Genomic DNA, 23,981 nt, shown 5'->3' with positions numbered 1-23,981 from the left:
CACAGCCTCCAGAACAAAGACTGAGGAGTCATTTTATTGCAATTTGTAAACAAATGTATAATACAAATCCATTAAAAAAGCAGTTTCATTCATTTTAGTGGGAAAAACTTGAGGACAAACTGCTCAGGGGAGTTGAGGCTTCAGAGTATCACACATGGTAATGATTAAACTGGGTAATTTACATATAGGAAATGGGAGTCAGACCAGCTCTTCTGACTTTATATACTGTGGATAGTTTAACAGTTAAGCCATTAGCTACTCAATGCAAGAATCACCCATTTCAGGTTTTGGTTTTTTTTAATTAACTTTATTGCAACAGTCACCCAGGGAAGGGTCATTTTGTAATCTTTTCCTGTACATTTCATGTGGTATAAATAAACTTGCAATTAATCAGACATTGTTCTTCAGCGCAGCAGAGAATGGAGTTTTGTTCATTTTCACGGGGATGTCATAGTGTAGCTCCCTCTCTTGGCAAAAAGCATTGCGCTACTCGGACATTATGTGGACACTTCCCCCTTTTCTGGATGGGGGGTAATATGGAGGTTACTGGAACCTTGTTGTGCCCCTGTGGAGCCTTACTGCTGTTGCATAAAAAGTAAGACTGGTTCATCTGGGTCTAGAATAGCTCTGAGCAAGAAAACACATCCCCCTCAGAAGGGGACAGATAGCATCAATCGGCACAAAGAAAACAGGATAGTTGGTTTATTTAAAACCCCTTGTTCACCCACCACTCTTTCAGTTCATTGTCAAAATAGCCCTTGATACGGTTGCCATCAGATGACAGTGGGCCAAATTCTGCCCCCATAGAAGCCAAAGGGAGTTGTGACATTGGCTTCTATGGGTCCAGGTTTTGGCTTTGTGGTTCTGAAAACCAGTGCTTCCGGAAAGGAAGAGACAACACGGGAAACAATTGCTGGCAGACACCAATGTCGTTCTCAGCAGCAGTATCTCACTTTCCACAAGTGGCATTTCTTGTATCTAATTGCAGTGCTTGGAGCCAGTAGGTCAGATTCTCAGTTGGTATGGCCCATTATTTTGGGGGTAGTCACAGGTGACTGATACGGGCTGCCTCAACTCTGCTATGTGCGGGATGAAATAGACAGATGCACCTCGTGTCTAATTAGAATGGCTGGGGGAAGAACAGGGATATGGAGGGTCAACTAGCTCACAGTTTACCCACGGGAAATAGAGATCCTCCAAGTTCAGCTGATGGTCTCTCCCTTACCTTTGCAAGGAAACTCCAGGCTGCATATTGCCAAGAGGATGTGATGCTTTTTAGCTTCACTGTGTGCAACATCAGAAAGAATCCCAACAGTCCACTGTAAAGGGTTGAAAAAGCTTCCATTATTAAAGAGAATTCTCTCAGCTTCTATTAGCCAGAATCTTACAGGTTTCTTGGTATCTCTTTTCCTATTACAAAACTAAACAAACAGGTAGTGTTGATCAAGAACTGGAGTAGGTGATTTGGGAGACAAAGAACTTATTTTATGTCCAAAAGACCCTGGTTTTTTTTCCAGTCAGGGGCTGCAGTATAAGTAAGAACATTTTATGAGCTCATACTTGGTCTTTAATGGGTGCCAAAATGCACTGGCATAATCCATGCTCTACAGGTGACTGGAAACGTGAAGTCAAATTCTGATGTTCCAATGGCTCTAATTCAAATCATTCAAGATTTCAGTGGGAGCCAGACATATATATTTGGCCCATATTCTCACTCAGTCCAACTTCTGTGATTGCTTGAGCTGAAACAACCACTGGAGAATTTCAGTTTCTAATATTGCCATGTTGCTTAATCTTCCTAAAGACATAAAATTCAAATTAAAATGTCAAATGTATCTTCAATTATGGTAGATAAAAATAAATTAATAAATCTGTAGTGTTGTGGAATAAGACATCCTGATGCTCTTAACTGACAGATGAGGTGAATTCATAGAATCATAGAATTTAAGGTCAGAAGGGACCATTATGATTGTCTAGTCTGACCTCCTGCACAATGCAGGCCACAGAATCTCACCCACCCACTTCTGTAACAAACCCCTGACCTATGTCTGAGCTACTGAAGTCCTCAAATCATGGTTTAAAGACTTCAAGGTGCAGAGAATCCTCCAGCAAGTGACCCGTGCCCCATACTACAGAGGAAGGCAAAAAAACCCCAGGGCCTCTGCCAATCTGCCCTGGAGGAAAATTCCTTCCCGACCCCGAATATGGCAATCAGCTAAACCCGAAGCATGTGGGCAAGACTCATGAGCCAGACACCCAGGAAACAATTCTCTGTAGTAACTCACATCCCACCCTATCTAGCGTACCATCACAGGCCATTGGGCATATTTACCGTTAACAGACAAAGATCAATTAATTGCCAACATTAGGCTATCCCATCATATCATCCCCTCCATAAACTTATCAAGCTTAGTCTAGTCTTGAAGCCAGATATGTCTTTTGCCTCCACTGCTCCCCTTGGAAAGCTATTCCAGAACGTCACTCCTCTGATGGTTCGAAACTTTCATCTAATTTCAAGTCTAAACTTCCTGATGGCCAGTTTACATCCATTTGTTCTTGTGTCCACACTGGTACTGAGCCTAAACAATTCCTCTCCCTCTCCGGTATTTATCCCTCTGATATATTTATTGAGAGCAATCATATCTCCCCTCAGTCTTCTTTTGGTTAGGCTCAACAAGCCGAACTCTTTGAGTCTCCTTTCATAAGACAGATTTTCCATTCTTCAGATCATCCTAGTAGCCCTTCTCTGTACCTGTTCCAGTTTGAATTCATCCTTCTTAAATATGGGAGTCCAGAACTGCACACAGTATTCCAGATGAGGTCTCACCAGTGCCTTGTATGGTGGTACTAACATCTCCTTATCTCTACTGGAAATACCTCGCCTGATACATCCCAAGACTGCATTAGCATTTTTCACAGCCATATCACATTGGCGGCTCATAGTCATCCTGTGATCAACCAATACTCAGAGGTCCTTCTCCTCCTCTGTTACTTCCAAGTTATGCATCCCCAGTTTATAACAAAAATTCTTGTAATTAATCCCTAAATGCATGACCTTGCACTTTTCACTATTAAATTTCATCCTATTACTCCAGTTTACAAGGTCATCCAGATCTTCTTGTATGATATCCTGATCCTTCTCTGTATTGGAAATACCTCCCAGCTTTGTGTCACCCACAAACTTTATTAGCGCATTCCTACTTTTTGTGCCAAGGTCAGTAATAAAAAGATTAAATAAGATTGGTCCCAAAACCAATCCCTGAGGAACTCCACTAGTAACCTCCTTCCAGCCTGACAGTTCACCTTTCAGTATGACCCTTTAACCAGTTCCTTATCCACCTTTCAGTTTTCATATTGATCCCCATCTTTTCCAATTTAGCTAATAATTCCTTATGTGGAACCATACCAAACGCCTTACTGAAATCGAGGTAAATTAGATCCACTGTGTTTCCTTTGTCTAAAAAATCTGTTACCTTCTCAAAGAAGGAGATCAGGTTGGTTTGGCACAATCTACCTTTTGTAGAATTCACAAAGCCATTTAGGGTTAACTAATGACAGGGAAGTGAAGGGATTCAAAGAACTGCTTCAAAAAGATTTATGCAACAAATTGTGGCCTGGCTAGTGCAATGGACCAGGGGCATAAAGGGTTGCAAGACATCATCACTAGCAGCATGGGAGAGTGTGATGGGGTATTAACCCTCACACTAGCCTTAAAGGAGCTAATGAGGCTGAGAAGGGGCCAATTAACCAGATAGGCCACAGCTGAGGGGAATTAGGTGGCCTATGTAATTCCCTGAATGATGATGGAGCCCAGCTAAGAAGGGACAGGCAGGGCTCATATAAAGCCAGCAAGCTAGCAGCAGAAAGGGCTGTAGTCAGGGAGCCTGAAACTACCGTCTGGACCTTAGAGAGAAAGGAAGGGAATAAACCTAGGTGAGATGATATAGGGAAAAAGGGAATAAGGTTTAAACAGTGCAGACTTTGGCTTCTGATTAGAGGGTCCCTGAATTGGAACTCAGAGTAAAGGATGGGCCTAGGTTCCCCTACCAACCATGGGGGAAGGGGCACCGTCTGGGTAGTGAACGAGAAGACTGCCAGAGACAGTTTGTATGATACCTCCGGGGGGGACAAGCCACAAAGGGAGAGGACCCTGAATCGCAGAGAGAGAGAGAGAGACAGTGGGGTATGCAACAAGTAGCAGAATGGGGTGCCCGACCTGGAACAAGCTAATCCCTGAGCAACCAAGAGGAGGTGCCCTCATGGTGAATGACAGAGAGCAAATGTGCTCATGCACATATGTGGGAGAGTGTACAGCTGCACTGGCATGGGTGTACACTGTATCAGTTATAGACCCAGCACAGTTCGCTCCCTCCCTGGAGCAGCAGGAAGGAAGATTGTGACTCCCCGAGTCATGATCCCCCTGCTGGGCTGCTCCAGGGACAGCACAACAAAGTGCTGCCCCTTGTGGATCCCAGCACTCGGAGCCTGTCCACACTAGTGCTTTATACTTAGGTTGTGTCTACACTGCGCACCTGACAACAGTGCAGCTGTGCCGCTACAGCCGCACCATTGTAAAGTACACAGTGTAGCTGCTCTTTGTCGCCAGGGGAGAGCTGTTCCAGCGACAAAATAAGGGCATGTCTACACTTGCCATTTAAAGTGGAAAAAGTCCCTTTTTTGCACAGAAACCATGGGAGCGTCTACACTTACCAAGGACTTTTTGCAGTGAAACTCAGAAATTTCACCTCAAAAAGGAAAGCACCTCCATGAGAGGCATACAGCTCTTACCAGTGATGCTTTTGCAGTGATGTGCAAGTGAAAACAGGTTCTTCCTGTTTACACAGCTTTTAGCCTCCAGGGGATATCCCACAGTGCCTAGGTGACCACTCTAGCCTGCATTTCTGCTGCCAGGTAAACAGACATCCATCCCTCCCCAGGAACTTTGAAACTCCCCTTTCTGTTTTCTTGCCAAGTGCTCACTTATCTGGACAGGTAACAATGTCTGCTCCATGGAGCAAACTATCCCCTGCTTGGAGCAATGCTGAGCTCCTGGAGCCGGTCAGTGTTTGGGGAGACGAGGCTGTGCAGGGACCCAGGATGCGCCACAATCACCCCTCCTCCCCCTCAACCTTCCCACAAGGCCCATCATCAAAATGGAGAGAGCTGCACTATGGAATAGCTGCCCTAGAGCGCTGCTCTCGTTGGCAATGGAAGTGCTCCTAATGTAAACACTCTATGATGCCTGAGGAAGTAAGTACACAACCCAGTGCTTTACTTTCACCGGTTCCCTATCACCAGTGAAACTTACAGCACAAAAACTCTGCAAGCGTAAACATACCCTCAAACCACCCCCAACAAGGGGCGGTAGCTTCATCGCTGGGAGAGCATCTCCCGCTGACAAAGCGCTAGCCAAACCGGCACTTTTCGTTGTTAAAAATATTGTTGGGGGGGGGCAGGGAAAGAGAGGCGCTTCACACCCCTGAGCAACAAAAGTTTTAATGACAAAAGTACAGTGTAGACATAGCCTTACTTTTCAAAAAAATGAAAGTGAGAACCCAGAGAGCAATTGAGAGGTCTGCCCATATTCCCCAACTATTCCTCTGGTCTAGTTGCAATTCTCTAGAGTCTTTGAAACTGGGTCTTGTCTACTGGATGAGAAACCACATAACTATTGTGGAATAACTCCATGTGAACACTATATTCTGGGATAAAAGTGACTTGATTACAAAATAATTTCTTCTCTCACAATAAAGTCACTTTTAGTTCAGAACCAAGCATCCACACACAGGAGTTAGTTCGGAAGAGATCATTCTCTCTACCCCCACCCCACGAAAATCAATTGTAGCATTAGGATCGTGATCATTTTTCACATTATGTCAACCTTTTTAATAGGTAAATAAGATCAAATAAAGAAAATAAGAAAAGTCCCAAGAAACATCACAATTATTTTTAACCACTTAGCATGAAAGTTGAAATTCAACCTAAAAATATTAATGGATCTAGTGGACAAAGAGCAGAAGATTAAGAGAAGACTGCAAGTTTCAGCAGAGTAAGGAGGTCTAGAATAAATAATGTAATTCTCACAGGATAACATTACTAGGCTGTGAACTTTTGCTACTCAAAATTGTTACAGCCTTCACCTTTTACACGACTAACCCATTCTGCCAAGTAACAAGGTGTACAGGCAAATAAATCCATGCATACTAATATAGTGCTGAAGACTAATGCCTTGTAATCACCATAAACAGCAAGTTTTACAAGGCCTAATCCAATTTGGGAAGCGTTTGAGAGATGCTAAGATAACACATAGTCCTGCCATGAGTGCAGGGGACTGGACTAGAAGACCTCTCAAGGTCCCTTCCAGTCCTACAATGCTATGGGGTCTATCAAAGCTTTGCTATAGTATGTAAAACTATTTTAATGGTGGCTAGGAACACTCATGGCCAAACTGCACATACCTATGCCCCTTCCCCCTCTGATGAAACAACCCCTGGCAAATTTGAATCTCAGGCCCTCAATGGCATTTCAGAGGAAGTCAATGCTCTGCAGCTTTACTGGCTTGTGCCAAGAGAGACTATTGTATCTAACTCAGGTTTTACAAGTGTTTAACTGAGAGTCAGGGTTGGATGTTGACAGAACCAATTATTCTAAAAGCATTCACACACCCCAGTATGGAGAGGTTACCTGGCACAGCAGCTGCTGTGAAATCTGTAGAAGTACAGAAATGGAAAGTCCAAGGCACTGAAGAGATCACCTGAGGAACAAAGGAATATGCTCAGTGGAAAACTGGCAAAAATACCCATAGTTACAAACAAGTAGGGAACAGCAATTAAATAGTCATTACAGTATTAGTTTAACATTCCTTTACAGCTGCCTGACTCTTTAAATTACTAAGATTTCCACATTTATAGTGTTATTAATGATTCATTCCTGACTTTCTCAGTTCTAGCTGGTTCCTGCCTTTTGTTCAAAAAGGGGGAAGGGATTGTAGAAAATGTAAAAGTATTCTTGGCTAATACGTTTCTAATGGCACATAAATGATTGTGTTGACACTGCAGTTTCCAATGGCCAGGCATGCACCACATTCGCTAGTTCTACTGGAGGGCCCCCAGGGGTGAATTTGTTTCCACTGAAGTCAGTTAATTCTTTTAGTTCCATGCTGTGCAACAGGAAACATTTACATGTATTGGCTGCTTCCCTCTCTGGAATTTGAACTCTGTCACAAACAGCAAGTCAGGAGGTTTAAAAACGTTCTTCCAAATATGAGCAGAGTAGGGCTGGTGAATATTTGCATTTCCAGGAAGTCTGACCCATAGAGCTCTCAGGAGTGCCTAGTGTCTGGAGTTCTCTTACCTCCAAGCTCTACAAATTCTTTAAGTGTTTCCCTTCAGTTTTTAAAATGTGTGCCTATTTCACTGGGAATTTCTCTTTCATAATTCCTGATGGGAGGACACAGCAGGCACAGTGGCTTTATAAAGCACCAAAAGCTCCCACTAGCTGAAGAGCGGTACCTGTTCATTTCTTAAATGCTTTTTCCTTTGTCTTTCTGACTGGTTGAATCTTCTGTATAAAGAAATATGGACAGGTTCCACCATCACTGCTTTGACTAGTAAAACACAAATTTGCCAGAAACTGGAAATGGGTGACAGGGGATGGATCACTTGATGATTACTTGTTCTGTTCATTCCCTCTGGGGCATCTGGCATTGGCCACTGTCAGAAGACAGACTGGGCTAGGTGGACCTTTGGTCTGACCCAGTATGGCCATTCTTATGTTCCCTGTTCTAATATACCTCACCTCCCTGAATTATTACTTATTGTTGGCCCTTTGGCCACAGTGAAGGACTAAATCCCACCATGGGCTGTGATGGAGAGGAGAGGTGAATAGTGAAAAAAGAGATCCCCTTACTCTATGTGCAAGCAGCAGAGTGAGACCTCTATTTAGCATTGAGAAGAGCATGAGGAAGGAAACCCAGCATCCAGGCTGGCTGGTAGGCCTTGGTCTCAAGGGAGCAGTCTACCAGCTAATCCTTGGGACTAGCCCCCAGTCAGCTAAAATGCAGGCTATAGTCTGCAGTATCTGTTAATCAGGGTCCCATGCTGCTCTTTTGAAAAGGACAGGTAAGGTCCTTATGAGAGTCCATTAGATGCAATTAAATATCAGTGCATAGATATCACAGTGATAGGCTCCTTTCCCCTCGCCTCTCTGAACATTGTATCATGGCCTAGATGGTCCTGATCCTACTCCCAGTTAATTCAGTAGCAAACCTCCTAGTGGTGCAGGATTCAGCCCTGTGGGAGGGCCTGACACAAGTTTACTATGGTTCTTTTGTCATGGCCTTTGTGCAAGAAATTTCATGTGGTTTTCTTGTTGACTCTTCAAGATTTTGCACCAGGATGTAGAGTCTGTTCTTAAACTGCATACATTAAAAAAAAAAAATCAAACCAGAACCCTAAAAAAATAAATGTTACCACATTCTCTATTCACTTTACCTGCTGGATGGGACACAGAGGCCAAAAGCACCACGCTAAAAAAAGAAAAGACATATAACTTTACTACAAATTGAATACAAAAGTTATGAACAAAGGAGGGTACAAACAAACTGCCCACAAATGGACAGTGCACCTAACTGTTCATTAATGAGTGACGTTCTCCCCCTATGCAATGGGACAGCACAGGCCTCTGTATCACTTATGTCATCAAAATGGAGCTTAGGTGGGACTACAGTGCATAAGCCTTGAGCTGGCTCTCTGTACAAGAGTGAATTTTGACCTTGTGTGTGCAAACATGATTTGTGGGCATGACTGTGGTAACTGCATGCGCAAATTAAGCATCCAGTTCCACATGTGTGTTTGTGCAAGCACTGTGTTCCCATATTTGTGAGTGTCACACTTAGATGAAATGTCACTTAGATGAAGGGAACAAGTATTCATGTTACAGTTAAAACATGTATAAAGAAAGAGCATACTAGTGAAACTCCTGGCTTCAGCAGAACGAACAGCATTTAGTTTTCTTTTCTAAAGCTATTTACTGCTGAGTTCCAAACACACTCACAACACTGGAAGGGGAATTTTAAAGAATATTTATCAATGAACATTTTCATGCATATATAAATTATAAAATCAGTCAGGGCCGGTTCTAGGTTTTGTGGCCTTTCAACTAAGATTTGTGAGGCCCCAGCCAGACTTCTAAGACTGGCCTAACCAGAGCCAACACCACAAAACTAAAGGGTGAAGGGACTCCCAGTCAATACTAATGTCTCTCCTGAAAAGCACCCTGTTGTTCAGTTAATATCCCGTCTCCAAGGACAAAAGACTACAGAATTATTGGTCCTTCACCATGTGCAAACATTCTGTGGCTGTATGGCTTCAAAGAAGCTATGCTTCCAAAGCCAAGTTCTAGCTGCTTCCAAACTGGAACAATTCAGCTGCCCATGATGGTCACTGGAGGAAAAGCAACAAAGATGGAGGGCAGCAGTTCAGCCAGAGGTCAGGCCATGCCTTTTCCTGACTGACCATTAGTAGGCGCTGCATTTATGAAAGTGAAAAGATATGCTGAAGGCATCACAATTTCCACCAATTAATTGCCACGGTCTCCTGCAGTCCCAGGGCAGATCTAGGATAGTTGCAAGGTACCAACCCAACCACTAAAGCCATGGAGACCTGCAAAATGAGAAGGAGTTGTGGCTGCCAAAGACAGGGCCTGCAGCAGGGTCTTACTAGAGTTCAATGAAGCATGGAGCTTTTCCACCCGGTGCAGGGCGTACGTTGATACTAAGGTCCCAAAGGGTGTGGAGATGAGGGTCCTGGCTCTGAAACCAGTAGTGCAGCACACAAGGCAAAGGGGGAAATTACATGTAAAGGATATGGTCAAGTGGCTTAGGCTTAACATTTTCTTCAAAGTACTTAAAGTATATATAACCTGGCGGAAAATGTCCAAAGTCTAAATATCTGTATTTTTAACAAACCACTGTTTTGCCACAAAGACATTAAAAAGTCAACGTTTCTAGACTGCTGGACACACAGTATGTAATTCTCTGCTGCTGCCTCCAAACTAGATACCCAGAAATAAACCCCAATTCCACAAATTTACTGACCTTATCAATTCTGCTGGTAAACATAGCAAAGGAAGTGACGGCCTGTTGCTTGTTACTCAATATGAAACACAACAAGGGAATGGAAGTACAAATGAAGCTGCAGCAACAGTGGCAAGAGCTATGGCTGTGCTACAGTCCCCGTTTTTACTTTGTACATATTTTACTGACAAGATTGTGGAGAGTAGGAAATGTGTATATGTTTGCCTCAGTAAGAAACTTCATCTGCAAGCAAGGGGAACTGATAACCCTTCGACATCCCAGGCTCAGATCCAAAGAAAACAAAAATCTTACTGGGGAAAGTGGCAGCCTAAGCCAGTGGATTAAAACTGCAGTAAGCTGCACTGCATTTATGTTCTCAACTGGGCATTGGTAGGCATCTTGTGGCACTGCCTGAAGGAAGCTGGGGCTTCCCAAAAAGACAATTTAGGACAGGGAAAAGAAGGAGTAGAGGCACTAGATCGCCACAATTTTCCCAAACCCACATTTTATTTTGGGCTGCACCTTGTATGCTTTTCTGTCTGATTATGGGGCGGTTTTGTCAGCAAGAAAAGCAATTTATGCCTGCAAAGCTGCCTTTTATCATTGCAAAAAAATCCAGTGCAGCTTTTTGTGCTCATAAATGAGAAAGCCTAGCAACTCTTCCTAAAGCCACTTATAACGTGGGTGAGCACTCTACAGGCTTTACACATTTTTCTGTCAACACACTTGAATCAAAACCTGAAAACACCCCTCCCCTTCTATGTCCTAGGTTTCTCTTGGTCAGAGACTGTCTGTTGTCTGGCACTTCAGTTTCACAGACAAACATCCAATAGATTAAGAACAACAAATTCAGCCTTTGCTCAGCCTATGGAATTGCCATCATTTCAGGTTTTTAAGCACAAGTTAGACAAACATTTGTCAGGTCGGGGTGTATTTAACCCTTCCTCATCATGGAGGGTGGTGGACTAGATGGCCTCTTGAGGTCCCTTCCAGCCCCACATTTCTAGGATTCTGTGTAAGGAGTGGCACACAGCTACCTCTCCACAGGCGAAAGCTTGGGAAGGAATTGTGACTCATTGTTTCTAGGAGAAGCAATTAGTGCCACCACTTTGCCAGGCGCACATTACTTTGCCCTCACACTGCACACCCTGCCAGCTCTGCTAATCACAACATGGGATGGGGAGGAGGATGGAACCAAAACTGCACCCAGTCCTTGCCCATCTGCTGTGGGGGAGAGTACCCAGCATGCGTTCCCACCTCTTTACCCACCCCAACCCACACTCCAGCCAAGATGCAGGGAGCACTAGCATCAGCATGTGCGTGAGCAGGACTACGGCTGGCATTGTTAGGATAAGCCACAACCTGCCACGCATTTTTCTTTCATCCTATGCAAGGACAGCAGATAGCCCTCCAGAGATAGTGCTTCACTATCTCACTACATGTCCTAGCACCTCAGTGCGAGCTCAGATTTGAAAAACTAGGGAGGTTCAAGAGTCTTTTCAAATCTGCAGCCTAAAATTATTTGCAGCTTGCCTGCTGAACAACAGCAACAGAGGCAGATTGTGGCATTTTTCCGATTAATTCTGTGACGCACTCTATATGATTTTATGAAAGTATGCTGATGAGTGTGAATATAATGTAACTAAAATATGCTTCGTGCAAAAGGTCTCTTGTAAAGTATCATTACAAAGCTTATAATCTACTGAGTGTGGTCATCCTATTTGTATAAATGTATCACTCGTGTATCTGAAGCTAGAAATATAAAATATAACTCTGAGGGCCTGCTGTAATTATGCAAAGTGTGGATCATTAATGGTGGTTTAGAATCTTGATGGCTCCCATCAACCAGGACAATTAACTGTGGATGGCTCTGTTTGCAGGCAGGTCTTCCTGTGAGTCAGACTGGGAGAAATGAAGGCTTGGGTCTTACAGTGACATGTGATCATGTCACCTGAACTGGAATCCATCTTTAACCTGGTGTTTTTCCATTGAGAAGGAGGGGTGGGAACTCAGAGGGACAGAGGATTCCTGCCTTATGCAAAAGATATATAAGTGGGTGGAACAGAACAAAGGGGGCAGCCATAATGAGAAATCCCCTAGCTACCACCTGAGCTGGAACAAGGGCTGTACCAGGGAAAAGGATTGTGCCCAGACTAAGAAGGTGTCCAGTCTGTGAAAGAAACTTATTAAAGCATCTCTAAGGGTGAGATTTTCTGTATTCAGTTTTATTACTGTACCAGACTTAGACTTGTGTGTTTTATTTTATTTTGCTTGGTAATTCACTTTGTTCTATCTATTACTACTTGGGACCACTTAAATCCTACTTTCTGTATTTAATAAAATCACTTTTTATTTATTAATTAACTCAGAGTATGTATTAATATTTGGGGGGGGGCAAACAGCTGTGCATCTCTCTCTATCAGTGTTATAGAGGGTGAACAATTTATGAGTTTATCCTGTATAAGCTTTATACAGGGTAAAACGGATTTATTTAGGGTTTGGACCCCATTGGGAGTTGGGCATCTGAGTGTTAAAGACAGGAACTTTCAGTCGTAAGCTGCTTTCAGTCAAGTATACAGCTGTTAGGGGACGTGGTTCAGACCTAGGTCTGGGTTTGCAGCAGGCTAGCTCAAACCAGGCAGGGCACTGAAGTCTAAGCTGACAGGGCAGGAAAGCAGGAGCAGAAGTAGTCTTGGCACATCAGATGGCAACCCCCAGAGGGTTTCTGTGATCCAACCCGTCACAAATTCCCTGTGATTTATCTTCCATGTGCTGATTAAAATAACAAGCCCACTTTAAGTCATGACAAAATAGGGCAGATAAGGACAGGGGATTATACAGCTTTTGGAATTAGCTCTAAGTCAGTTTTGCTAGTAAATAGAAGACTCAGCATTCCATACAAATGTATATAATATTTCCACCATTTTATCAAAGTAGGTTCTTAAATATTTAAACTGTATCTGTCACAGTCAACACACCACTCATTTTTTGTGGGGGGCATGGCGGAGGGACAATGACCAAAGCCCAAACACATAATAAAATGGGAAGAGAAGAACAAAGGAAAAGGAAGAGCGGTAAATATACAACTCTTGCTAATTGAACCCTGCTATGTCTCTCAGACCTCTCAAAGTATTGCTAAATTTGAAAGCAACAAGATGAGTTAAACCCCATGGAGAGGTAGTTGTGTCCTGCTGCTCTACTCTAAAGCAGCAAAATGCCCCTCTGAAGGGGACAGGACAATAAGACTGAAGATGATAACTAGTTATGAGGGAGGCCCTCAAAATGGTCAGCTGGAGCACCCAGTCTTTGATATTGGAACCAAACTTCCCAGCTTTTAAAGATGAATAGTTTCTATCTGGGTTATGTGGCTGACAGATTATTTGTAGACTGGTAGAAGTGAACTTTAATACGCTTTTCTATAATAGTTTTAAGAAACATCATATAAATGGTGGTCAACTTTCTGAGAAAGATATTTTAAGTGATGAGGCGTGAGAAATGCCATATTTTCAAAATCCAGCAACTCCTTCTTCAGACCTCTCTCGTTCTGGAAAGTTCTCCGCCATGTTTCTAAAGCCCACACTAAAGACAGTCTCCCAAAAAATTCATTCCAGATTTTAAACAAGAATCAGTGCATGCAGGGACAGGAGGCATTAAGATATTAATTTGTTTCAGTTACACTCTTGGCAATACTAGATGGAGCAAATATTTGATCTTTTAAAAAAAGAACTTTATACTAATATATTAAAGCCATCCAATAGCTTGGTGGGAAATTTTTAATCTGCTCCATCCAGGCATCATCTACAGTAAAAGTGCAACTTTGTTTTCATAACCAGGCAGTAACACTTTCATCTGACCCTGTTACAGCAATCACTGTCAAGTTGTGTTCACACGGTGGCTTTTTCCTGCACAGCCATCTGTAAACCATCTGATCAGGCACCAGCACGCAGCGGAGGCTGCCCCTTTCCCCACCATCAGTACAGACGCTCCCTGGGTTACACAAGACCCGACTTACGCAAATCCGCACTTACAGAAAAAGTTCTGTAAACTAGAAATAGGAGGGGGTTTTTGTGTGTGTGTGTGTGTAATGGTCGGGTAGACGTTTCTCACTTACGCAAAATTAGAGTTACGCAGGCGTTCCAGAACGGAAGATTGCGTAAGTCGGGAAGCGTCTGTACACAGCGGAGCTACTAATCTAATAGTGTGAAATTTCCTGAAGAGTGCTACAGTAGACAAGGCCAGTGAGAAGCACCACACATTCACAGAACCTGGCACCTCAGAAGACTGAGACCTTGTCTAGACTAGGATACAAGGTGTGTTGTTAGCTAACACATGCTAACTAACACATTCTAGAAGTCTGGGGTAGACAAGGCAGTGTGTACTTTAACATTCAAAGTTGGTCAAGCTTAATCCTAGGCTTCCTCACTGGCTTTAACTTGACCATCTTAACAAGGGTGACCATATTTCCCTATGCTGAACATGGAACACCCTGTAAAATTACTTGTATTCAAGCGAGTTCAACGGCAATCAATCAGAACTATGCAGTACAAACATTCACATTAACATCAAGCTGACTGAACCCCTGCTAAAAAGAAATACTGCATAGTTGGATTCTTTTTATTTATCTTATCTTTAAGGCTGTAGGGTTCACACAGGGAGGGGTGACACACACTCCCATACATCTCTCTCACACTATAGGGGATAACCGACCAACCCCACCTTCCCTCTCTGCTGTCCATGCCTGGCTGGAACCCCAGGACAGACCCATCTCTCCTGTTACCCAGCACTGCGTTTTCCTGAGGCAACACCGGGGTGGGGACATGCAGGGTCACATGCCCCCCCCCTTCCCAGATTTCTTCCAGGGTTCACACAGGAAGGTGGCCAGCAGCAGAATTTCAGTACTGTGCAGGAGGGAAGGGATGGGAGTTGCTTCCAGCTGGCAGTGGGGAGGGGCGAGGAGACCTAGCCCATATCTTTGGGGAGCTCATCTCTTTTAACCCCCCCCCCCCACCCCCATGGCTGGAAGCAGCTTGTCCCTTCCTGCCTGCACAGTGTCGAAAGACAGCTAACGCCTCCAGGCTGCTGCTGGCCTCTGACATAATCCAGCCGCCTCCTGTGTCCCAGCTACAGTGCAGACATGAAGGGGTTAAGCCTAAGGGTGCATTGTGCACCAGGGCCCAGGGAGCCTGACTGCAGGGGCTTTAGCGAACCCCACCAGAGAGGTGGCTCAGTGGGTGAGGGTGCCTAGAGGGTTGGAGCAACCCCGCACTCCCTGGGAGCAAGACTCAGGGCAGGAGGGAGACAGGTGAAGAAGGTGCTAAGGCCCTGCCCGGGGGGCTGCTGTGGAGCCTGCAGGTTTGGGTGCAAACAGGCTGGAAATCGCTTCCTGCTCACACACATGCTGATGCTAGTGTTCCCTGCCTCTTGGCTGGAGAGTGGGTTAGGGGTGGGTAAAGGGTCTTGGACTTTCCCAGAGCACTGGCCCAGCCAGAGGCAGTGGGGGAAGGAAGGAGCCTGCTGGCCAGGCTGTTGGTGAGCTGAGCACTCCGACCAGGGGCTGGTTCTCCGCACAGTACTGGGAGCGGGACACGCCCCACTGTAGGGGGATATGGAGGAGCAGTGGGGCTAGGGAAGTGGGGCAAAGTGACAAAACAGGAAGAAGACAGTGAGAGGGGGAGCACATAAAGGCCGATGGGCAGCAGAGGTGACATGTTACCGGCTGCCGCCTGGCACCTACCCACACTCACCAGCCATTGCAGCTCGCAGCCAGTGCCAGCCAGAAATGGGACGGTGGGCGGTGCCCTGCTAGCTGAGAGCTGACAGGCAGTGTGGCTGCGCTGACGGACCAGCAGGAGGAGTGGCTGGCCCCACGTGCTTTAGCTTGGCTCCACCTCTAGCCTTGTATTTCCACCCCCGTATCGGCTACTGGACACCCACCCCCCCACTCATCACTGGTGGGTGGGTGGCTGGTGAGCAGGGATCCGACCAGCAGCAGGACCCACCAGCATTGATGGGGGTGGCTGGGGAGGGAAGACAAAAAAGGGCAAATTGTCCCGTATTTTCTAAGAAAAAGTCAGGACACCTTAAATACGGGACTGTCCCTCAAAAAATGGAAAGTCTGGTCACCCTAAGATTCTTAACATCTGTTAATGGCAGCTATGCCCTAGGTTGACCATAACTGGCTAACACAGTTTTAAACAGGTTTCAGAGTAGCAGCCGTGTTAGTCTGTATCCGCAAAAAGAACAGGAATACTGAAGTGGGCTGTAGCCTACGAAAGCTTATGCTCTAATAAATTTGTTAGTCTCTAAGGTGCCACAAGTCCTCCTGTTCTTTTTACGGTTTTAAACAGCACTTAATTATAGTTAACACATTTAAAAAACAAAAAAACACTTTTCCATGGTTTCAACAAGGCCTAATTGCCATGGAACTGAATGTCCCTTTAAAAAAACCAAACAGAAATCCAGAGAGCCAAATCAAAGAAATGTAAGTTTCCAACCACCTGCCTCCCTTCTAATCAAAGAAATCAAACCAGCTGTTTTCTAGCATTTGCTTTGTATCAGCAACTTCCAAGCACAGATGACCTGTAAAGCCCTGGATAATGAAAATCTTTGCATGATGATGCTTGTTAACATTCGCTGCTTTTGAGAAGCTGAAAAAACACCTTGTCCTGATTCACACATTTTCACCACCTCTAAAGAAACGCTTTAAAACTGGGATGCCAGCCACAACTGAAACATCTGATTTTACAGCTCCTTAGCTACAAGTGCTTTCTTTTCCAACATACAAACAGTGACTGCCCACAAGCACTGGGTTAAATAAAACAGTTTTATGCTATAAATCCCCCAAATCTTCTTCTTTCTTATATTTGATTTGGCTGAAAGTTCTCTGGGGGGCGGGAGGAAGCTCTACCTAAATTATACGGCCATGGGAAAAAAAGACCCATGTTCAGGCTTTAAAACAAGCCTGTGAAATGATGATAATTCTCAGGTAAAATGGAACTCCACATGTCTACTGGGCACAGCTTCAATGGAATTTCACCCATTTACACAGCAGAGAATCTGGCCCTAAATTTGCAACCCATGCTGCAAAATTCAGATTTGGATCCAAGACCTGAATCTACAGTTTGGGCCCCATCTGTAGTTTTCAACTAAATGAAAATGGAGATTCATAGTTCATGCATGTGCTAATTACAAGGAACAGGATTTTATCGCTTGCTTTACTTTTCCACCTCATCATTACACAATAGACCCATTTAGGATGTTCTAAGCAGAACCACTCAGTCAAGAATTAATAGATTATTTTTGTGCATAAACAACATGTTTACAGTTATGTGAATGAATCAGTGTTCAAAATTACAACAGATGTCTGTCTCCATCAAAAATTTGCTTTTTACTTGAGAAACCTAGGAGAACAGATTGATTGCCTTAGGACATAAAACTGCATCATGCACATGGATACTCATACACTATCAGTGCATGCTGCATTGCTAGATTTTCTTTAGCACATACAAAACCTGCATTAATAGCCTACTCCAGCTCACCTTATTCATGCAAATTGGAAAGTTTTATCTGACTCACGTGAAGAGGACCGGACCCTGCTTTTCAACTTTATGTTCATAGAGTTACAAAGTAAAGGTAAAAAGAAAAGGAGTACTTGTGGCACCTTAGAGACTTACAAATTTATTTGAGCATAAGCTTTTGTGAGCTACAGCATCCGATGAGTGAGCTGTAGCTCACGAAAGCTTATGCTCAAATAAATTTGTAAGTCTCTAAGGTGCCACAAGTACTCCTTTTCTTTTTGCGGATACAGACTAACATGGCTGCTACTCTGAAAAGTAAAGGTAGTCAACTAAATGCCTTGGGTCTATCCTGATGTGTCATACTGATGTGTCTGTATAAGGCCCAATCAGGCAGGCACACACCCACACAACACATTTTCATCTCCAGTCATTCTTTCATCTGGTTCTGCTCCTAGTTCAAGTTCTTGATTTTATTTCCCTTTCAATGTCATCTTTCTCTAGCACCATCTAATAGTGTGTATGCATGGGGCTCACCAGTGGTCAGAGAGACTCACAAGCAGATGAAGGCTGCCACAGTATTATTTCCCATATCTCAATAACAAAGCAAAAGTAAAAATATGGATGTGCTTTGTGCCTGTCTCTAAATATCACTTGGTGTTTGTCACAGGCAGGCAAAAGGTGACTGGGGTCAGCATGGGTATGCAGAGGTGAGCAGGGAGGTTTGATTATAGAGCCCTACATGTCTTACTTCAGATAAGGACTTGCAAAAATCCAAAGACAGCCATGCTCACTGACTCCCCTTGGCTATGATTTGATACACTCAGTTAATGCCAACAACTAGAGGTTGGAATTATCTGTCCCATACAAAGCACCAATTTTAAAAATCACAGTTACTGCCAATGCTTTTTGTGTGAGATGTGTCTACACCTAATACCTCCCCTTTGGTAATAATTGGTGTTGCTTGCTCTCCTCCAGGTTTGCTTTCATCAAGTCGTTGTCTCAATCTTACCTTTGGAGATCAGTGATCACTCATAGTTAACATAGTTACCTTTTCAGGTGTAACTTGGCATGTTCACCCATTGTCTCACCCCAAATATTCTATATTTTTATAAAGGTACATTAGATTTATTTGGTTAGCAGGAGCATCAGCTGTGCTTCCGAAACAAGGCACTGTTGAAAACGGAAACATCCACCATCTAAGAACAATCACTGTGTATCAAAAGCAAATTCATTTTACCTGAATACATAGTTTATATATTGTTGGTCTAAATCACTAGGGAGAAAAAAGAAAAAAAGAGCTCTATTAGTAAAGCAGTCTAATGGCAGCACCTTCTAGCTAGCACTGATTTAAAATATCAATATGTTAATTAAAAACATATAAATGGTTTGAACAGTATTTCAAGTTTATTGCTCAGTCATCCTTACTAAGGAAAAACTCCCACTAACTTCTATAGAAGTTTTGTCTGACTAAGCATTGGGCCCTTAAGGTATGTCTACATTGCAGTGTAAGCCTGGGGTTCAAACTCAGGCACAAGATTAACCAGCCTTCCACCTACACACAACTCTCACTAACCCAGGGCTCAGACTCAGGGTCCCAGGACTCCAGGGGGGTGAAAGGTCTGAGCCTGACTCAAGCTAGGACCCAGCTCTAATGCTTTGCAGTGTAGCTGCAGCCCCACTGGACTCGTACTCTGGGAATCCACCAAAAGAATTCCACAATCCCCTGGGATGACTTTCTTTGTCCTCCGGAAAGGCAAGTTTGGTGGACAGTCAAATTTTCCCACAATGCACCACGAACAAAGGTCTGGAGTAGACACTTTTTGGGAGGGCGCTAGAAAGTCTGGCATATGGGTAGTTGCACTGAGGCCAACATAATGTAGTGTAGATGCTGTAGCCTCAGGCTGGGACCCAAAATTCAACAACTCCTAATCTGGGGTTACAAATGAGTGTAGACACTCAAGCCCAGAGTCTGCTAACTCGAGTTCTGCTAACCCTGAGCTTACACTGCAGTGTAGATGTACCCTTTGTCTTTAAACACATATAGCAACCAGTCTGGAAAATAAGTTTCAGTCTAACCATATTATAATAAAGTAAATATGTACATATCCTGCAGCCACAGGCACCCATATCCATATATGCTACTGCAGACTAATGACAGGACAAATATTCAGGCCGACTTGATTTCAAAGGAGCTACTCACATGAGTAAAGTTACGCAAGTGCTAAAATGCTCATAGGATTGGGGTCCAATTTTCTGAAGTGCTTAAATGATTAAGGCACCTAAATCTCATTGAAAGTCCATGAATTTCAGGTACCTAAGTCACTTTTGAACATTTTGTCCTGCATCTGTTATAGTGGAAAGAGAGGGAAAAAAAGATAAGTGCAGACTCTGCAGCACTCAAGCTTAACACAAGCCAATGTTTTAAAAATAACTGTGCCAGGAATCAAGAGGTATGTTTTTCTGAATTGGGTCATGATTCATTAATGATGTACTGTTTAAAGTGAATTCAAGCATGAGTTAGCAGTGTTCATCTTAGTGCTGTATACAATACACTTAGGTGTAACATAAGGGTGACAGTCAACGCTGTTCATTTTATCAGAAAAAGTTACTATTGGTCAGTTGGTAGCCATCAAAGAAAGCTAATCTATCAAGGGTCACCTAGTTTATCTTGATAAAGCAGAGTAGAGAGGCCTATAGTTTACCTGTCCTCTAAATAAATGTCTACCCTTCTGTGATGGCCATGCCTTTCCTTTAAAAAAGAAAATACAAAAAAAGTTACCTTAAGGAACTAGTTTTCCACAACTTGTGAATGACTTTGTAAACCCCTGTAATTGAAATGACATGTGTAACTGGTCTAGTACACAATCGTTCTGGTTAACGTGCTGCATTCATTTGACAGTGGTACACACAGATATTTGTACCAGCATGGCACAAAGGATGCACGCAATTGCTAACAAAAATAACCATTCTTGAGGGCACATCTACACTGCAATAAAAGACCCATGTCACAGCTCCTGCTGGCACAGGTCAGCTGACTCAGGCTTGTGGGGCTTGGGCTGCAGGGCTATAAAACTGTAATGCAGACTTAGAGCCTGGGCTCCGGCCCAAGCCCAGATATCTATACTGCAATTTTTAGCCCCACAGCCCAAACCCCAGGATCCTGAGTCTGCTGATCCGGGCTCTGAGATTCAGTGCCACAGGTTTTTCATTGCAGCATTCCCAAGCATTCCTCGTGCTTTGATCTACTCCCATTTCAAAGTGAGTTACATCAAAAATCACAGTATGTTTCACAGAAGCTACCTAGAGACTTTCTAATGCTGATGTCTTCTGTGCCCTCTTGCTCATATGTCCAAGAGGATGGAATCCCACTAGGTTCAGCAGGTTGAAATGCCTCAGCAGGCAGGCGATGTCTAGGATTTGCTTCCTCACCGTGTCTATGCCAAATGCTCATGCTAGCTGCATGCTGAGCTTCTTCAGGATCTGGGCTACTAGCACCTTAATATCCAGAAGCAGCAGGGCTCTGACTAACACCCCAAACTGTGAAAGGAAAGAAGATAGGAAGGTGGCCTTAAAGTATAGTGCGTGTCTGTAGGGTCCGCGTGGACACTTAGTGTCCGGCCAACTACTGTGGAACAGGTTGTCACAAGGATGTCACAGGCAACCCTCACTGCCAGACTGGCACCTCCTCCTGGTCATGCTGGGAATTAGCTCAAGGCCAACCCACCCATGGTCTGCACATCAGCACTCTGTCTTCGCTCCTGCTCACAGCATCCTCTTCTCAACTCAACCCTCCAATAGGTTGTCATCTATGTTTCCCCCTTCCGGGAGGTGGGGGAAGGGGTACCTCTGTCCAACAGTCCAGCCACTTCCCCAGTGGCAAGTTGGGGGACTAGGGCCTGCCCACTACTCCAGGCCCCAGCCCAGGAACCCTGTAAATAGCAGCCTCCTGCTGCTCTTCTGTCAATGCTGCTCTATTTCCTCAGGCCACTTCCCCATGGCCCTAGCATCTTCTTCACCCTCACCTAAAGGCACTCAGCGGCTCAGTCCCAGGAGCCAGCCACTGCTCTGTCCAAGGTGCTTACAATTCTCTCAGCCCTCTAGGGATGCAGTCCTTACTCTCTGGACTCCCAGCAGCAACTGACCCTGCTCTGCCCTGTGGCTCTTTTTATATGGGACTACTGGGCCCTGACTGGCTGTTCCTTGCAGCCTCTCTCCTATTGGCTGCTTCCTGCGCAGCCTCTCCAGGGCTGTATTAACCCCTTCTCTGCCAGTGTGGGGTGGATGCCCCATCACACAGATTAACACCATAGCTTGTCCCAGACTAGAATAGAGTCTCTAGGCACTATACAAAAATACAGTAAGAGATAATCTCTGCACCGAAGAGTTTATAACCTCAACAGACAAGGTGGAAAGGAAGTACTATTATCCCCATTTTACAGATGGGGAATTGACACACAGAGAGACCAAGGCCCAGATCTTCAGAGGTATTTAGGCACCAAACAGAAGGATCTGGGTTTGAGGGACTTGCCCAAGGCCATCCAGCAAGTCTATTGCAGAGCAAAGAATTAGCTCAGGTTTTCTGAGACCTGGTCCAATGCTTTAGCCACAAAACCACCCTTCTAGGGGTGGTGATTTTAAAAGGTGTAGATGAATCGGAGACTGGTTAATCCTGTGTTTTTAAATTTTGTCCTTTTAAAATGTGTATGTTTTATTGAGTTGTGTCAATTTAAAATTAGAATTTATTTTTATATTTATTGTTTGTACATAATGACCCATGGTTAAGACCCTTTATATGAATACATGTATTATTATTTAATTATTGCTACTTTCCTGATCTGCAGATTCTCCAGGCTTGACTATTTAAACTACCATGGAAAAAGTGGGTCACTGACATCAGATTTACTATGCCAAAGCCAATTATCCCAGAATTTATCCAAACTACAGAAAAATATCCAAATACCCATAGAAAAGAAAAACCACAGTTTAAATTAAAAAATGCAAGAGGATTGTATACTCACATACAAATATAACCCAAAATTTCATCACCCTTCCTCCGGGAGTATGTTCGGCACAGATTTTCAGTATTTTAAAATACTATCTGCCAACAGACTTTTAAAATAAAATCAGCCCAGACCACAAGCTATTAGTAAATGTTTTCCACGGAAGATCTATTAGTGAGCACAGCATCAAAACCCTACAAAACCATCACTGCTTATTAAAATTATATGTGAATTTTCTGATCCAGAGTTACCATTGACTGCCATACCTACTTTCCTCTATTGTTGTTTTCAATTTAAAAAGCTACAAAGGTAGGGGCAGGGGAGTTCCTATTTTCTGCTGTGCAAGGCAGTAGGACACTAAACCCTTTCTTATCTTTCATCTAAGTATTTCTTCTCCTTTCTATCATTAGTTTAAATTTCCCTTTCTTCACAAAAAGGCCATAATTTGCCTGCTTGATGGGTTTATTTTCTCAGACAAGTTTTTCAAAACTTACCAACACAGATCAAGTGAATTAGAGCCCAGAAATAGCCACCTGGATCAAACTGCAACAGAGAACATCTAAATAAATAAATGCACATGCATGTAAATATGCCCACCAATACTTCTTTTGTATTTGGTTTCAGAAACCAAAAGCAATGGGAACTGCAGTATAAACTACAACACGTTAGGAGAGATTAAAGATTTCTCAGAGATTCTCTTAGAGCCCAGAGGATCATCCTCCCTCAGTCTATCCTGACTTTATATTCCATGGATCAGCCCCTCAGCTGATAAAAATCAGTATAGCTCAATTGGTTTCCATGCACTGAACCTGAGACTCCAACCCCCATAATCTCCACTCTCCGCTGACAAACCCTTGCATTGCAGCTACTCTTCTTTAAGCAGAGGAGAAGAGACATGACTCCCTCAGAAACCTGTCACAACCAATTCTCCTAAATTAGCATAGCAGATGGGGGACTGCTGCAGAGTACTGTAATGTGTTCCTTCCCACAATAGCCTGTCATTCCGTCTCTCTAAGGGTAACTCTACCCAGCCAAAAAGACCTGCAGTAGCATGTCTCAGAGTCAACTGACTCATGCTTGCTAGGCTTGGGCTACGGGGCTAAAAATAGCAGTGTAGATGTTTGGACTCAGGCTGGAGCCTGGGCTCTGAGACCCTTTCTCCTTTTTGGGTTTCAGAGACCCAGCTCCAGACCGAGCCCAAATAGCTACACTGCTGTTTTTTAGCCCAGCAACCCAAGTCAATTGACTTAGGCTCTGAGACTCACTGCTGCAGGGGTATTTTTGCTGGGTACACATACCCCAAGATTCTCAGCCTCTGCAGGCTTGTACCAAGAGAGACCATATGACTGGATCAAACAAAGATTGCAGTGCAGACCACTAGGTCTGCCC

General features: G+C 43.9%; 1 protein-coding gene across 1 annotated transcript in view; it reads right to left on the bottom strand.

The window, feature by feature from the left end:
- SLC35D4 (solute carrier family 35 member D4) overlaps positions 1–23,981 on the bottom strand; it is a 202,557-nt gene that overhangs the window by 147,513 nt on the left and 31,063 nt on the right. Inside the window, 6 exon segments of the mRNA XM_073331400.1 lie at positions 1,226–1,319; positions 6,685–6,754; positions 8,493–8,527; positions 18,830–18,865; positions 20,372–20,417; positions 23,087–23,135. Of these exon segments, the coding sequence (XP_073187501.1) occupies positions 1,226–1,319; positions 6,685–6,754; positions 8,493–8,527; positions 18,830–18,865; positions 20,372–20,417; positions 23,087–23,135 (330 nt within the window).

This window comes from Lepidochelys kempii, chromosome 2, assembly GCF_965140285.1.
Source record: "Lepidochelys kempii isolate rLepKem1 chromosome 2, rLepKem1.hap1, whole genome shotgun sequence".
Classification (NCBI taxonomy): domain Eukaryota; kingdom Metazoa; phylum Chordata; order Testudines; family Cheloniidae; genus Lepidochelys; species Lepidochelys kempii.
Note: the sequence above shows the minus strand (reverse complement) of the source record. Positions and strands in the feature narration are given on the sequence as shown.